We start from the raw sequence: 18,513 nt of genomic DNA, 5'->3' as shown, positions 1-18,513 counted from the left end.
ATCTTGCCCCCTGACCCATCTTGCCCCCACATACCATATGTTTTGACATCGGTTCATGATTTCTGCTATCAATTTCTCTACACTTTAAAAGATTTCTTCTCAATGATTTTGTTCGTTATACTTAAACATTGCAAGTTTTTTTGATTTATTATTTTGATTATTAAAATTTAAAAAAAATCGCAAAGGATTTTCTTACCGAGATTGTATATTATTCAAAACAGGGAGCAAAAATAATAACATTTATATTATCGTAATAGACACATCGCGAAAACAAATTGCAAAAGCATTCAAAAAGAAACACACCATGTAATGTACCCATCTTCCGTGTAAAGCTTCGGGACAGTATCTCATTAATTTGGTAGCAGTCTGGCGGGACCACTTGGACACCAAGCTAACAAAATTATCCTTGTTACTCGTGCAAATAATATTGCTCTTGTTGGCTCCCTAGTCCCCCCCCCATACACCTAGTGGCCGGACAGTGTTGTCTCTGCTTCGCTGCCATCTACCACCTGGTGAGAAGAACACAGAAACGAAAAGCTGCAAAGAGCCCCCCAGGAGTTTTAATTTACGCTGGTATTATTACTTACCCCAAACGGCTCCGGGAGTTTCTTGTAGCCATTTGTGGCAGTAAACATTTATTAGCTAGGCAATTTGCACACTTGAATTTGAGTAGGTTGGTGTAAGGACACGTCGATCGTTAGGTGATTTAAGACTCGATAGTTGAATGAAGTTGAAATGCGTTCATCTGGACACGTCTGCAATAAATATCGAATCGGCGGATACTGAATGTACGTTAAGCTCAGCGGGTAACGGTAAATATAGGCACGTGCCACGGAATCACGAGCAGTATTACTGTATCTTCAATGCACGTTTTGCTTAATTAGACCTGTGTAAGTGAAACTTTTTCTCCATTGAGATTTTTAGTGTTAAGAGAAATTAAAAGTATTGTTTATATCACGTCTCGCCAAAACAGACCACTTTGAACTGTTTCTTCAACTCATTTTTCAAAAGTTTCTTTAACTCATTCTTCAACTGTTTTTTTTTCTCCACTTTGATTGAAGAATCAACATTACCCGGGTAGAGCTTAATGGCAAAAGAATGGGAAATTTTACCATTAAAACAGAATGTTTGAATGGCAAAATGTGTTATTTGTTTGTTTGAAATAAGAGTTAAAATAACTAAAATAATAACAAAATTTTGGTAGCAGAAAAATTTAAAAATAATTTATTTTGCCATTGTAATAACAAAGTAATGGCTTTAAAGCATGCGGATTAAATTGAAGAACAAAACAAGTTATTATTGAAATATTGATAACAAAATAAGACCCAAATTAACTGTTATCGGTGAATAACAAAATATGACATTCTTGAGTTATTGATAACAGAATAAGACCAAATTTAGCTGTTTATGTGGCGATCAAAATAATGGTAGGTTTAGTTGTTCAAATTCAATTTTAAAATAATGGTAGATTCAGTTATTATTTCAAAGTAGCAGAAGAAAGGTAAAATAAGCCTTTTTTTTTCTTCAATAAAAAAAGTTCATCAATCAATGTAAAAACAGTTTTATTTTGTGGAAATTAAAAACTCAAAACGAAACGAACTTAAAAATCAAATTCACTTTGATGAACGTAGTCACCGTTGCCCCGCGATCTACTCTGGCTTCTCCTATTTAGGAACGTTTGCGCAGCGTAGGGTTGTTTGCGATAACATTCGCGATATGCTTATTAACCATTTTGGATTTCTCCATCGCAATGATTCAATACAACAATGTATCAGTATGAATATACAAAGCGACAACAGTACAAAACATTACATATCAAAGTGTAAAATTCGCACTCAAATTGACTGAGCATTGAGAGAGAAAATAGCAAAAATAAAAGTTTATGTTGTACACAACTAGTAGAATTGATGTTTACATGTGCAAGAAGAATCCCACTACACCATTGCCCTAGTAGCTTTCTTAAATAGATCGAACAAGATAGATACGTCGTTTTACAAATTATACTCTTTAATTGTTTGAGTTCTAAATTAACATAAATTGATGTGCATCAAATAGAATCCATTGCGAATCAAACACACAGCTGAGAATCCGGATTTGTTTACTTGCGAGATACGTCGAATTGAAAAGTTATGCTTGAAATATACAATATAATAGTTAATGGTATATTAAGAGTAAAATATGTTATGGCGCCTAATGTTTATAAATAATTTCTCACAATATCAAAATAATAGCAAATATAGTTAGGAATGTAAATTATGTTATTGTTTTGATATTTTTTACAATTCATTATAAAAGGTGCTAAATTGCAAGCTTTACCATGATAGTAATTTTTGTTATTGATGTGTTATTTAGCATTATTAATGAATAACATATCAATGACAAGATTTGCTATGACAGCTAATAACAGAAGAATGGCAAAACGAGATATGATGGCAAAACCAGTTATTATTTTGTCCTTTGTTTGCTATTAGCCTCTACCCGGGATATCGTCAAAACTTAAGCTAATCAAATAAAATCTCCACTCGATAACATACTCTCTTTGCTTCTTTGTGGAGAAAATTGTAAACTTCATCAAAGTAACCCAAGGACCTCTAGGATTCCGTAAAACAAACTACTCAAGGATTGAGAGAAAAAATGTCTTAGCCTTTGTTTTTTTAAACATATACATAAAAAAAATATTCATATTTTTATTTTAGGAAAACATAAAAAAAATATCTCTTGATTAGGTTGATATAATCGCGACATGAATTAATTGTGCTACAACGCAATCCATTGAAAACAAGAGAGAAGATTTACATTCACACGTCAAATGTTGTCGAGGATACCAACTTCATACTCTTTGTATGAGCAGGAAATCAGTGGAACATATTTTTCATGATGTTCATATTTGAACCGCTGTCCAAGGATGATATGAGTTGAATAAAAAAAACTATGTCCGCACTATTACACCCGTTACACCAAGGTTTTTGATCTTCATTAAGCGATAATTACGTGTTCCTTTGGTCGATTTAGATTCCTTTTTGCACCAAAACGAAGATAATTATACTTATGTTCTTGTAATAATTTATCAAACTTTGAAAATATAGCAAATCTCTTGGCGTTAAGTCAAAACTTGTCATCTTTTGCGGTGGTTACACTCTGTTTTTTTGGCTTTCTTAAAGTAAAAATATTCGATTTCTAATTTGAAAGTATGTGTTTAATCTTCTATTCAAATCTGATCTTTCTATATCCTGGTTGACATTATTTTAATAACATAACAAATTTTAGACGCAAAAGTATGATACTCGCAAAAAACGTAACGCGTGGAATGTGTCTGTTAGAAGCTATAAATGCCTTTCAATATTGTCGGCAAAGGCAATGCGAACTTTGGTTGTACACTGACACAAAGCATATTTGCTGCCGTAAGAGCTTCTGTTCCCAGTTTAAGGAGAAACATCAACAAATTCCATTGCAATTTTGCATACAAACTTTAGAGGCACAAATCTTACGAACGAGGCTTCGAACCAACCCGCACTTGTTTATCCTGGCTTTGCTCACTTGCAAAAAGAGGCAGCTTTTCTAAATCGAGCGCATTTGTTTACTAATTTTGAAGAGGTGGTCTTGAAAACGGGAGTAGGGGTCCAAGTCGGCCATTGTGGCAGCCATATTGGTATTCTCTGAAGTTTCTCCTTAAGAGACGCTCATAAGTCATAAAAGCCTCTGTTCCCCTATGTTAGGAACGGCAAATCATTGTCCTTGAAAACTGCATTAGCGAACTTAGGCAGCAACATTTCCAAAGGTCGTAACAGCAACTTGAAACAAAACCTTTACGCAATTTACCACAGCTATCGGAAAGACAACGAATTTCTATGTGGGAGCGTCCATAAATAAAGTGAATTTGCTACTATCCATGTATTAGATATGACAAAATAGAAGCATGTCGTAGACTCTGAAGGGGGGAGGGGGGTTTTGGTCAAAGTCTACACTCCATACAAATTTTCAATTTTTTGTATGAACAAAAGTCTACGGAGGGGAAGGGAGAGATTTGAGATTGCCAAAAATGAGTCTACGTAGTTAATGGGCAGCATCTAGAGAGTATGAGGAGTGCAGGGGTCGTCAAAAATCGGCCAAAAATGCTGCGTCAATAATGGACACTCCCTGTCTAGTAGTATCTACGACCTACTACTTTGAAAAAAAAAAGCTGATGTATTGAAAAGTTACACCCTTTTGAAAGGTGGGTGTCGATAGGACGCTAAAATGGCCTACTTTTTTCACCAAAATAAAAGTGTCGAAAAGTACTACTTTTCGGCACCTCTGCCAACGTACACTTTTCGATCCTTTTCGTTTTTGCAAACAATAGGTATCAGGATGATCAGCCATGATACTCTTTTGTAGCTCGTTCTGCAGTAGTGTATAACCTACAAAAGATCCTTTTCATGCTGCATTTTTGTAATAGCAAAAAATGTTGTATGTAACGGCAAGCCTCGTTGGATAAATGTACGACTCGTGCTAAAAAATCATCATTTTGCAACTTGTTGCGTCAATAACTATTTCAGCACTGGAATTAACTTTCCTAGGATGTTGGGTTTTTCGCACCACGATCCGATCGCGTAGTGCACGATCAGCGTGCCTGTCTGAGACATATTAACTCTAATACCTTACTAGAGTTAATCAAGTGCACCGAAATAAGTTGAAACGACTGGGGCTAGATGAAACGCAAAGTGTTTGAAAAGATTTCAAAGCAAATTTGAAAATTGTTTTATTGTTTGAATCAAAACAATCGAAAACAAACGAAATGCATGCAGTATTTTCGTATCTATCACAAGAAATAAATGGCCAAAATGTGGAAAACTTCATACACCACTAACTCCAATATTAAGCTTTGTGTGGCAGGATTTAACACTAGAAAGAAACATAGAACTTGTGTATCAAGTATTATGGACTCGTTGATTTAATTCCAATCCTATGCAGGATATATTTTGGTAATTTTCCTATGACGATTTGTTAAGGAAATCACACCAAAAACGATGTTTATTCATTCAATGATTCATGTTTGCAAATGTAACAATTTGATTACGCTTCATAGATGTGACGCATAAACAGGATGGTTTAGGAAGTGATGTGAATACCATTAAAATAACAGAATTCTACAGCAGCTTCAAACATATCTTCCAATTCTTCTTTCGTAATACATTTCGGGGCCAATAACTTTCCACTCTCTCACTTTTCAAGTTTGATGTTTACACTATTATTAATCTTGCGGGGCCAAAACGTAACTAGTTCTATTTTCATCGAACTGCGTTAACAAGCTCTCATCTGTCTTCAGTGAAAATTAGTAGGACCCATCAAAATAAATTGTTCTGCCGCGTCTGGACGTCTGTCTGTTGAGTAGGATATAGCATTATAACGCCGCTATACACTCGTATATAGTGATGCTGAACTATACACGCACATTCAGTAGGTTTTCCGCTTTCACTGTGGTGATATGAATATGACACTATTTATAAATTCATTACATACTGGCTATGTTTGCAATTCAACTAGATTTCACGAAAAAAAAATCCATATGATGTACAAGTTCAACAGAACCACTTCGACTGATAACCCTAAATCACACACAAACGAATAATAAAAAAAATAATTTAATCACTTCCTGAACGGTTCGCGGCGGCGTTTACGGTCAGAACTACATTGAACGCATGCTCTTCCCGACTAGCAGCACAATGTTACGTCTGGGCAGACCTAAGTCAATGACTGAGATGAAATGAAAATTCATGGGCAGATGAGAATATCGTTTGCGCATTTTACGCATGCGCATGTGCATCATAAATCTATAGCATCCAACGAATAATAAACCCCTCAACAGAACAGCTCTACAATATGCTGCTATGAACAGAGCAACAGCATTATCATCTCACTTCTCACTTTCATTCAATTCGTTCAGTAACAGTAGGCCAGCATAATAGAACCGTTTAATGCTATCAGTACACGCTTAGTCAAATGAGCAAATATTTGTCTAAGCTTGAATCAACAAACAGCTACATATATAAATTTTGGCAGAGTTTCTGCAATGTCAAGAAAATATTTATCTGTTGAGTAATGCGTAGAAAAGTATCTAGTTTTTGCTTTTGTGCCTACTAACGGCTTCATTAAAATGGTCTACGATTATGTATAGTTCAGTACCGTAAGGAAATCAAAAAATAATTTGATGATGAATTCGCAATATAGATTCGGCGACGATCAATAAGCTAATAAACATCGGCTTAACTGGAGTTCCAACAACTGATCCATTGGAATTGTGTTGTTGACAGTTTGTAGTTTCTGAGTTTGCAGTCAGATATTCGTTTGAAAGGTAGAAATCGAACGACAAAAAATTGGTAAATTGCGATTTTTCGGATGATCCGTTACGTATTTGTCGGTAATGCTTTCGAACATTTTTTTGAATTACAATGTAAGGTGACGTTGGGTAATTTCGGAAGGTTTGTTCTCAGCTTCATGACGGGGTTTGTCGGCCAAAATCCCTGAAACTTCGTCGTATAATTGAGCTTGGTTGGGAAGGATTTGAGGCCAACGAAGGTAGTGAACTATTATCACTTTATACTTAATTTAGAGGTTTTCCGTCTAGAATAGAATAAACCGTACTCAGTTATAGATTTACAAAGATAGAGACCTATCGTTTATTGCTCCGAGTTTTATACATGCTTCGGTCACTCATAATCATGAAATGAGTATCTCACAACTTCGTGTTACCTCGTATAATGTATCGAAAAAGGGGATTTCCCTTTTGGTCGAATAGAACATATCAGTTCTCCACCGTTAAGTTAATCTTTACTAATCTATCATTGAAATAAAATAGCAAGTATCAAACAAATAATTGTAGAATCATCTTAATAGTTAAACAGAACATTGAACTAACAGAGATCTAAACTATTCCATGTGTATTGTCTTATTTTTTCAGAAACATTTCAGTATTAATCCTTACATTCTAGATCCGCAATTCAATAAACAATTACATAAATATTTTGAACTCAATAAACTTGATAGCACTTCTTTTAGTTTGTAAAATCCGATCACGCGATAGCGAAAATTTCAATAATTGCAAAACACTTCTAGTTCCTTTCACTTTACACCGTGCTTGGCGGCTCCTCTCTCGTGGTAGCTTTCGAACGCGAAACACTTCGCGTGATTATTTCTCTTCGTAAACATGGTATCTTATTCCTCCGTCTAACTGCTTCGGGTTCAGGGTTTCCAATCTCCGGGAAAATTGGCTTCGGCTCATTGGGAAAACCCAGAAACTCCTCATCATCCGAACTTGAAACCTCTCTGGGCCGCTTACTACTCGGAAGGGCCACTCGGATCATAGTGCTTCCCTCGCGTTTTTTCGTTATCCTGATCTGGTTCCGATGAGCATTCATCGTGTGTCATGCGTATGTCTCCGTCCTTCTTAAGTACGATCACCACTGGGGAAGCCCATTCACTAACATCGATTGGTGTTATGATTCGCTGTTCTTCCAATTGCTCCATATGTTTCAACACCTTATCCCTAAGCCTGTACGGTACGTCGTATGCCTTACGAAAAATTGGTGTCTCCTTTTTTAAAGTGAGGTTTGCTTCGTGCCCTGGATCATATCTGGTGGTACCGGCTGCTTCGTCGATGTTATTTACCAACAATGGTTTTGAAAATACCTGCCTCCATCCAGTATAAAAAATGTCCAACCAATTACGTCCAACTAATGGAGTGAAATTGTGCTTACTGTTCAAAATGATGAATGGCACTTGTTGTTCCTTGTTATTCAACCAAACATTTACGAAAATTTTACCCAAAATATCCAAAGCTTCTCCGTTGACCACTACTAGTTTACTTTTACAAGGCAAAACTTTCAAGTGAGAAAATGTTGTGGAATAAGTACAGCCACTCATAACGGAGACTGCTGCACCGCAATCAATCTCCATCTGCAGTCTATGGTTACCTATCAAAGCGTTTACTAAGCAAGGTTCGTTAATATGATTTATAGTACCTATCATCATACAGGGATAGATTTCTTCATCGCTATCTGAGTCCTTTGTATCAATTTTTAATCGTTTAAAATCATAGGTACCATCTACTTTGTCTAAATTCTCCTCTTCAACCAAATTTATCGCTTGTGATCCCTGTGACCCCTGTGATCCTTTTAATAACCTGCAGTTTCGCTTGATATGTCCCAATCGTTTACAGTAGTTGCAAGTCAATTGTGAGTGGTCTGGACGCATGTCTGGACGTCTATTGTTGTATCCGTTGTTATACCTATCGCGGCCATTATTATTGTATCTATCACGACTATATGTATTGTCTGTTCTTTGCATCCTACCACCACTTCGGTCACGACTACTTCTACGATTATTACTACTGAAACGAACAAATGTTCTCCCTTGCCTGTAACCGCTACTCTCTCCGTACTCATTATTTCTCACACCTAGCCTGTGTTGGATTGAAAACACTTTTGAACCGTCATCTCCTAAATATTTTGCTCTCAAATTGGCCAACTCACTTCTCACAACCCTTTTTTCCACCTCTTCAAGATTCATTCCGTCTTCCATTAATAATTTCTTTTTCAGTTCTTCGTCCCTCAAACCTAAAATAATGCGATCCTTTATAGCTTCATTCTTATGATCACCAAATCCGCAGTTTTCCCCTAACAACTTTATTGCAAGAATGTAATTTTCTGCTGATTCCTCAATGCCCTGGCTGCGATTATGAAATCTATAACGATAAAGCATATTTGGCTCTGTTTTGTCAAAACGTTCTTTTAATTTCTGGACCATTTCATCATAACCAATTGTATTCAAATCTTTGTTAGGATACAACAATTTCAACTCCTCAAAAAGCACCGGTCCCCCAAGCGTTATTAACAAACTCTTTTTATTATCATCATTCACCTTGTTCAAATGAAACAAAAATCCCATACGCTCCATGTAACTAGAAAAACTAGTTCCACGGGTATAATGATCAACCGTACCAATTAGGGACATTATGAAAGATATGAAACTTTTAAAAGAGAGAAAAAAAAACGATAGTCAGAGTAAAAAAATAACAAAAAAGGAACGACTTACGTGACCTTGAAACTGCTGTAACCAACGTTGAACTCAGCTCACAACTACGACGACCCGATGATCCGATGACTATTCTCACTTCTCGCGGTATTCTCCAGCCCAGTATCGTTGACCGCTCAGATTTTCGCTCCACTCAGATTTTCGCTCCGCTCAGATTTTCGCTCCGCTCAGATTTTTGCTACACTCAGATTTTTGCCCCACTTAGAATTTTGCTCGCTCATCAATGTTGATCACTCACTTATTATCAAGGTAAAATGGCGAACTTCTACACTTTTTAATTTCTTCTGTTCTTGCACTTCTGGGACAATTTGAATACCTACGAGAACCTCTCGTAAATGATGCTTGCTACAATTTCTTCGCTTTAAAGGGCTTTTCACATAAATCACTCAAAACTCACTGCTCTCTAAGATTTTTTTTGTAACGAGAACTTCTCGTTTTCAATACAGTTTCATAAAAAAAATCACCGACTACAGTTGAATTTTCGCCGGAATTATTTCACAGAGGTCTAATGATTTAGCCAATCTTTGAAAAGCCTGGTCAATTTAATAGGTGGTCACTGAGCACCTTGCTCCAAAATGGCCGAAACGTGCGCTTCTGCCTAATCGAAACTGGCCAAATCTGTTCACTAAAGCTTTGTTCTCGAACAATAGATTCTATTCACCTCTCAAACAATCACTTTTTCAGCTTTGTTAAAAAAAATACACTTTGTTCCCTTTTTTTTTAGTTTAGTTTTTCCAACGTCGATTTTTCACAATTTACTAAATATATCACAATGTGGCCGTGGTCTTAAATCCGCACTACAGTTAAAAAAAAACTAAATCCGGAAATAACTTTCCAAATTTGTTATCCACCAAACGCCGGTGGAGTATTTTCCTCGCCGACACTGAACTATTATCACTTTATACTTAATTTAGAGGTTTTCCGTCTAGAATAGAATAAACCGTACTTAGTTATAGATTTACAAAGATAGAGACCTATCATTTATTACTCCGAGTTTTATACATGCTTCGGTCACTCATAATCATGAAATGAGTATCTCACAACTTCGTGTTACCTCGTATAATGTATCGAAAAAGGGGATTTCCCTTTTGGTCGAATAGAACATATCAGGTAGCACGAAATTACTTGTGTAGTGATTTAAGCTAAGTAGATAAGGATCGGAACGGCATGCGGAGGTTTTATGTAACTGTCTGTGGCAGACTGCACAACTCTTCGTCAGTACGTGTCATGTGCAATGACCTAAATCTGGAAAGAAGTTTACTGACAGTTTAAGGTACGAGAACTTCGAAAATGTGTTGGACCGTTAGCAACGAGGATGTACAAAGAAAAAACTTAAAGATAGTTGATGACGGCCAAGCATTACAACCACGGCAAGAACATACGAGCCGGAAAACAGTAAAGCGCAGGGAAAGACAAGACCCTGGAGATGTATAGATAAACCCATCAGATACTCATGAAGATATGCAAGAAAGAAAAATATCCACTGGATGGCCACATATAACCAATTCACAGAAAGCACATACTGCAACAGAACTGTCGAAATAATATTCCGCATAATGCTGAAGGTTCTTTCTCAAACTTTGTGGTTCCATGCTGAAGTTGAAGATTCCTCTAGACTGGATGCTTACATATTCGAAAAGCAAAAAATAAACCTGGAGAACCGTGCTAGAGGCGCAAAAGGAGAGCCTAGATTAAACAGAAATCCGCGGCAAGCCGATGATTCCGATAGGATGCTGTAAAATTCATGTGGACGCGGATGAATGTGAAAGTTAAAATCCATCCAGAAATTCCGTCAGGATTTATTTTTTGGGAACTTTTTCAAAAATATTTCTCAGAATGCCTTCCAGGGTTTGTTTAAAACAATTTTTCTTGGTATTTCTTTTTTAATTACTCGAGAAGGTTCTTCCTTATTCCGACTGGCATTTTTCCAAGATTCGAACAATTCTTCAATGGGCTCCTCATCACGGGGATTCCACAGAATTTCTTCCATAGTTTGTCTCATTATTCTCATAGAGTCGCTCGCGAGATTTTCTCGGTGTTCCTTCTAAGTTTTACTCGAAGTAATTTTCGTGGGAGTTCTACCAGAATTTAGCTTTCTTCAACAGTTTCTCTCGGGAAGGTTCTCGCTGGATTTCTTTTGATGGTTTATCTGAGATTTCTCTCCGAATTCCTCTCGGAACTTATCTGAGAAGATTACTTTCAGGATTTTTTTCAGGCTTTATCCTGGACTTTCTCCCAAGATGTTTTTCGGGATTTCTTCAGAAGCTCCTTTTTGCAGGTTTGCTTTTGTTGATCTTTCTCATGGAGTTCTTCCAGTGATTTCTTTTAGAGGTTTCCTAAGCTCTTGCTCGTAGGCAGATAAAATACTTGTTGGACAAAGAGACACAAAACACGCAACAGATAATGACATGATCTAGAAATTTTTTGTTGGTGACAAAACAGAAGTCAAATTTGTTGCGTACTTTACAACTCGTGAATAGTCGATTATTCCTAACCGTCTCAAAGTAACCCTTCGAAAATCACAATACAAGGTTTAAATAGTATTTTACGCAACAATGTGCAGAATAAAGATTTTTACAGCACGAGTCGTACATTTATCCAACGAGGCTTGCCGAGTGCTGTAAAAATCGAGTTCTGCACCGACTTGCGTATAACGTTTTTTGCAATTCCATAAATTACCGCTTGAGGATAATTTTCAACAAAACTATTTAATCAAACTGCACACTGATGTTCATAGCCATGTTTAAGAAAGTCTGCTGATAGCAAAGTTATACTGTGCAATTGTCAAAAATTTTCAAAACAACGTCCAGAAAGCATCAAAAAGTTGATCAAAACTGAAAACAGTGCTGTAATGTTCATTACGCAACGCAAATCAGTACTGTAATGAACCATTACAGCACTGCTAGTTTGGTGTGGGATAGTAGGCCGTTTCCTGTTCGATTTGCGTGAGGTAAAACAGCCTATTACGATGAGAAATTGCAAAAAATCTTTTAACTCCTACCAAAATCCTACCAAATTCCTTGAGAGGGATTCCCGGAGAAATATCGGAAGAAATTCAGATGAAATCTTGCGAGAACTCTAGAAAGACCTAATGGGGAAATCTGGAGAAGAACTTTGGAAGAAATCCTAAGAAAAACTGAGGTACCGGAAAAATGTGAGAGTAATCCCGAAGTGATGAAATATTAGGGAAATTCCAGAAGGAATCTGAAAATTTCTAAGAGAAATCCCAGAAAAACCCACGGGAACTCTAAGAGAAATTCCAGATACCTCTTTGAAAGAAACTCCTGAAAGAAATCCTGTAGAAATCACGCAAAAATCCTGGGATAAATTGTAGAAAAGCTATCCAGAAAAAACCACTAATTCCTGAAGAAACATTAGAATATTTATGCAGGGATCTTCTCGAGCAATTTCAGCGAGACACTCTTGAAGCATATCCTGAAAACCTCTGTATGAAATCCCGGGAGGTACTTCTGCAAAGATCTCGTGAAAAATTCCTACATGTTGTGAACAATTCTGATAGGAACCCCAAGAACTAATTTAAGGAATTCCGAAAGAAAGAAAAGAAAAACCTAAAAAAACTCTGGTAGCAATTAAAAAAACTGGATGAAGTCTTGAGAGAAACTCCTGAAGAAATTCACAAAAAAAAATAGCTACGGCAAACCCCCGAAAAAAAATGTTTTTTTTTAGTAAATTCAAAGGAATTTCAGGGAAATCGAGGGAACAATTCTGTGAGAAACTGACATTTTTTTCTTGATTTTCTAATCCTGCATAGTCTGCTAAACGTAAAAATCAATGAGTTTGTGTAAATTACAAAATCTACTATGTATTTTTAAATTATTGATGTACTTAGATAGGCAATCATAAAACTTACCTCCGGTCATTTCACAGTTTCCATAATCAAAATTTGCTGTATTGACCCTGCAACCATTTCGCGTTCTATGTTACACTATAATGTTTGGAGATCCGGAAAATCCCCTTCAACTATATCTCTTTCTATTTAAGTCATGACATTGACAACGAGTGCGTGCATTAGCATAAGCAAGCAGTCTCGCAGCAGATTACAAGTCATTTTTCCAAGTAGCGTTTTGAATGTCATCGTGCTAAAAATAAATTAACTTACACCATGGGCACGTTCAGTGCGCAGCCCTTCGTGTTATCCAACATCCCCACACAGATCGTAGTCAGACAGTAAACAAATATTGGATGTTTATGTTAATGGTCACGTTGCAGCAGAGAACACCGCTGCAACTCCACGTAAGTTTTATAACGATATCGAAGGTGCATAGGAAGGTACTTACCGCATAGCTGTTGCGCACGCTGCAGATCTGCATCTCGAGGTCATTAATGCGTTTGATCGCCACCTCTTCAATGCGCGTGTGTCGATGAAGTTTGTCGAATATTCGCTGTACCTCGTCGACCGGCAGCTGAGTAACTGAACTACTTTCGGCGGCTTTTTTCCTATGCAAAGGGCTATCTTGATTCACTGAGACGTCCTCCGAAGGACTACTGCACACTAACGAGGCACCCGAGTTGGAATTAAGGGTTTCCAAGTTCTTGGTTTTTCTTTCGAGAGTTTCCTCGACGTCCCGAAGTTGCACAGTCAACGCTTCCAGCACTAAGCTGTGCTCTACGCTGGGTTTAGATTGTCGAAGTTCTTCTTCCAGCTTGGCGATTCTGTCATCGTATCCGCGAACGGTCATATCTGTCTCTTGGTGCAGCGATTCATTTTGACGATTTTGAGCATCGATGTAGTTTTCAAGTTCCTGCGGTAGCAAATGTGGAAATACATCACAGTTAAATATTTAAGCTCTGCAAAATAACAGGAATATCGTCGTGGTTTCAATTGGAAATGAATTCAGATATAATGGAATAGTTTTCTAGAGGAAATACCATGGGAAATACTAAATTTTCTGCTAGGTTACAAAACAGTACTGACGCTAGCATATTTACTTCTTAGCACTACATAAGTAAATTGTGGAAATAAATAATGACAAGCATTCAATTATTTTTTCAGCACTAATTGTGTATTGGTTCATTAAATTAGTACTCTTTTAAATTCGAGATATTGTTTTCAGTTCCCCAATTATCATATCATCTCATGTTTTGATGGTCAAATAAATTGTTTATTCAATGTAAAAATCATATTTTCCTCAATCTTCTGAATGAAATGAAATATCCACGTGTATAAAATTTCAAGTCCAAAAACTAATAACAAACACTAACTATAAATCACACATTACCTTTAATTTAGTCACCAAAACTTGTTGATCGATAGCCTTGCTTTCATTCTGAGTTTCTAGTTCACTGATGATCTCTCGGAGCGTGAAACCCTTGTCGATGGAATCCTTTAGATCGTTTTCCAGCTTTCGAATCTTTTCGTCTCGTGCAGCTAGTTCGAGGGCGAGCTCTTTGGAGTTTTGCTCTGCTGTTTCCAGCTAGTAAAATACATGTACACATTTGTTTACAATCGTTCATTGACGCATTCGACTACAGATTACACATGTTCACATTATTCAAATATTTATAGCACACGTTCATTCATCATGCACGAGATCAACGGTTTTACGGGGTACGAATCAGTCTCACGCGATATGGCACGCGCTGCCTAAGTCTAACAGGCAACATTTCAATATTGTTTGCTTTTAAGCATGATGGTCTTCATACACAAGATACTACACTACCATGCTTCAACAGAAGATGCATCGGATTTAGGTTTACGCTATAATAAACAGAGAAAATGAGAGCGAGAAGGATGGTAAGGAATAAAAAATAAAGTGAGGGTTCATGTAGTAGCTCAAGCATTTTCTTTGGTTTTCAATTAGTGGTACCGAACCCCTTATGATGAAATGATATGAAGCTGTGTGCTCGTGAAAGTGTGCATCCAGTTAGACATTTGTTAAAAAAAGTACGATAAATTTATAGAAGTAAAGTTGAATGAAGGTTTAGGACACTTCTAGATCGGCATGTGAAAGCATGTTGGGTGGGCGTAATAACCATTGTTACAAACTTTAGCTTCTCCTTAACAATCAATTAATGAAGCCCACTTTTCTAACGTTCACCGCATGTAAACAGAGGCGCCACCGTATATGGGCATTAACAATGTGACAGTAGTGGAGTTATGTCAAACACACAAGGCTACGGTGGCGCTATCTGTTTTTTCCATAGCGGCCATTTTAGTTATTTAAGTGATCCATTTATGTGAAATGCAACTCGTTCCGGAGAACTTGTATCATTTATATAAATACTAAAGTCGGCTCCATAAAGTGATACGAAGTTCGATGTAATTTACTGGGCAAATCCTTAGAAAAACATCTACATTAGGACTAAATTAAATGAGGATAGTCAAAATTATTGGGACAGGTAAAATTTTCACTTTTCAAAAAATGTTCAACTAGCTGTAACTTTTCGTAAAGGGCATCAAACATTCTCAAATTTTTACTGTAAGTTCATCAACTAGTTCAGTATTAAAAAAGTTTAGTCAAAAATTTTTAATAAATCATTATATTAGCCATAAATGATCAAAATTTCATTGTATTCAGTTTGTTGAATCCGGAGATATAATAGCTCATAGTCGGCTATCGAATAACTATACCTTTTTCAAGAATCTTTCCAACTTCGTGTAAGGTAGCCCGGTCCTTTCAAAATTTGGACCACTGAAGCACGACTAGTTGATGAACTTACATTAAAAATTTGAAAATAGTTGATGCCCTTTTCGAAATGTTACAGCTAGTTGAACATTTTTTGAAAAATGAATATTTTACCTGTCCCAATTATTTTGACTATCTCCTGCAGATTGATTAGGGGCGCTTCAAAGGTTTGTAGAAGCGTGCAAGTAACGTTCAGGTGGTTTCAGGTACTTTTTGCGAGGCTTTCGAGATCATTTCAGGGAGATTTAGAGGATGTCAGCGGCGATTCTGAGGCGTTTCGAAAAATTGTATGGGATTACAGGAGTTTCAAAGAGAATTTAGTGGTATTTGAACAAGACTTTAGAGAGGTTTCAAAGGTTTTCACGAAATTTCAGAAGCAATTCAAGGGGTTGCAGTGTTTCAAAAATGCTTTCAGAGGTTTCAAGAAGCTTTCAAAAAACTTCCTGGGAGTTTCAGAGAGGTTTTAGAAGGCTTTCAAGGGTTCCAAAGTAGTTTCTAGAGTTCAGAGAAGTTTAAGGGGGTTTCAAGGGGCTCCATGAGGGTCTAGTGTTTTTTTTATCAGTGCTTCATGTTAGGGTAAGTACGATCATCATAAATACGATAGGTATAATGGACGACTGATATAATTTGCTTTTTTTTGATGTTCAACGTTGTTTATGCCTAATGCACTTATGAAAAACTTCCCAACAAACATTCTTGCTGTACAAGAGTGGAACCAAACAACTCTTAAGCAAACTTTAGCTTAAGCAACTGTTATTCAGCTAGTTCTGTTACTTAACCATGAAACCCTCATGATACACCTTTGAAACACATCGAATCTCCTTGAAAGACCCGAAATATACCCTGAATCTCCTGATACATTCTAAAATTGTTCTGTATCCCCCTAAAATCCAACTAAACACCCCAGGAAACCTTTTTAAATTCCAAAAATACTCTAAAAATGTCCTGAACTCCCACTGGAATCCCTTTAAATACCCTTGAAGACCCCTGACACCCCATGAAATTCCCTGGAACACGCCTGAACCTCTTATGAAACCCTTCTGGAACCCCTCTGAAGCTCTGATTCCTTCTGAAACATCATGAAACGATCCTGAAACCTCCTACAGTCCCCTGAAACCCAACCGAAACTCCCTGATTCCCTCTTTGACCCTGGAATATCCTGAAATGCCGCTGATACCCCAGGAAGCATTCTACAACGCCTTTGAAACTCCTTGACACTCACCTGAAACCTTTCAAAAACCCATGAGATCCTCCTTGCGCCTAAACGAACGAGAAAGACGATCTATCAGTAAATATTAGAACATTTCGACTATCGAAGTGAACCATTTAATAATTAGCGAGAAATGTTCAAAATTAGGCTGAATGCGTTCAACATTTGAGCTCTAGACTACCGGTTTATTTTTTTTTTTCTAATTGTAGTTTGAGGGAAATCGCATACAATTAAAACTATACAAAATGATAGGTTCAAGATCTTCAAAGGATGTTTTTATTTTTTTTTGCATAATTTTACGACAAAAAGAGTAAAGACAAAAATTACATCACTCTTTGTTTAACTATTCGCTAATCACTCTATTTGTTAAAGAAATTGGGAGTGTTTCGGCGATAAAAGTTTTGACGGTAGTTTCTGTTTCTTTTTTTTAATTTAATTGGAAACCGTTATTAAAATACTATAGCGGGATCGTTTACGAAAATCAAAGCCTAAAAATTTCAAGGTGCTTTGAAATAAGTCTATAGTATTTAAGATTATCTCGATTAACCCTAGAGCAGTCGCGTCTTCGACCACCATCAGCGACACCACGCATCCGGAGTTTTGTGAAACTGTTGTTTCAAAAGTTCATCCTGAAAATTCAAAAATCTATTCAACAGGATTGTGTATTTTCCCCAAATGTCAGTTCCTCAAATTTCACCTCAATACTAAAGTGTATTGTACCTCAAATTTCAGAGTTTCACCAGGAATTCCACAGATGAAAGTTCTTCCAGGGATTTTTTCAGACATTCTGTAAAAATAACTGTAGATCTGGGATACACAGGATTAATTCAAATTGAAGTCGAGAAAAATTCCTACAAGAGTTGTAACCAGTTGTAAATATTGTACGTGCAGTTGAAACCCGGAATTTTCGACTAGCGAAGTTGGATTTTTCTCCAAATCCGTGCTTCGGACCTAACTTCGGAAGTGGTGCGCTGTATAGCGGACCAGGTTTGCTATACAGCGCACCACTTCCGAAGTTAGGTCCGTCGCACGGATTTGGAGAAAAATACAACTTCGCTAGACGAAAACTCCGATTTTCAACTAAATTGAGAATAATAACAATTAACCTAAACGACTGAAATGACTGGGATAAATACAAAGACATATTAACCCTAGTAGGATGTTGGGGCCAATATGACACAGACAGGCACGCTGAACGTGTACTACGCCATCGTGGTGCGTCAATCCTAACATCTTAGGAGCGTTAAGCAATTTTCTGATACTTGGATACAATTGGTTTACCTTTGTTATTATGTAGAATCAAATTGATGCTTTCACGGTTTGGCAATTGCTCAAAACAAAAATAACCTTTATCGTACTGTGATATGCTGATTATAAGTTAAGTGCCACTGAATGCTTACAAAGTTTGTAGCATTTTTAAGGTTAGTGAATAACAGTGTTCCATCAGCCGAGTTATGACTTATGATCACAGTGAGACGATTCGACCCAACATTTATGAACTACTATTAGATTTTAGGTGCTTATTCTGATTCAATATTACGTGTTCTAATAGTTCCAACGTTCAACTGTTAAATATTTGTTACTATA

The 18,513-nt window shown here is 36.8% G+C and overlaps 1 protein-coding gene across 5 annotated transcripts in view; it reads right to left on the bottom strand.

Annotated features, from left to right (window-relative positions):
* The window catches only part of LOC115264667 (A-kinase anchor protein 9-like), a 137,945-nt gene that overhangs the window by 9,289 nt on the left and 110,143 nt on the right, over positions 1 to 18,513 (bottom strand). For all 5 annotated transcript variants that reach the window (XM_062859963.1, XM_029868627.2, XM_062859964.1 and 2 more), the window contains 2 exons: positions 14,310 to 14,504; positions 13,368 to 13,832 (listed from right to left, as the gene is read on the bottom strand). In XM_062859963.1, the coding sequence (XP_062715947.1) occupies positions 13,368 to 13,832; positions 14,310 to 14,504 (660 nt within the window). The remainder of the gene's footprint in view (positions 1 to 13,367; positions 13,833 to 14,309; positions 14,505 to 18,513) is intronic.

The sequence above is a fragment of the Aedes albopictus genome, chromosome 3 (assembly GCF_035046485.1).
Source record: "Aedes albopictus strain Foshan chromosome 3, AalbF5, whole genome shotgun sequence".
NCBI classification, from domain to species: domain Eukaryota; kingdom Metazoa; phylum Arthropoda; class Insecta; order Diptera; family Culicidae; genus Aedes; species Aedes albopictus.
This window is presented reverse-complemented; position numbering and strand designations above follow the sequence as displayed.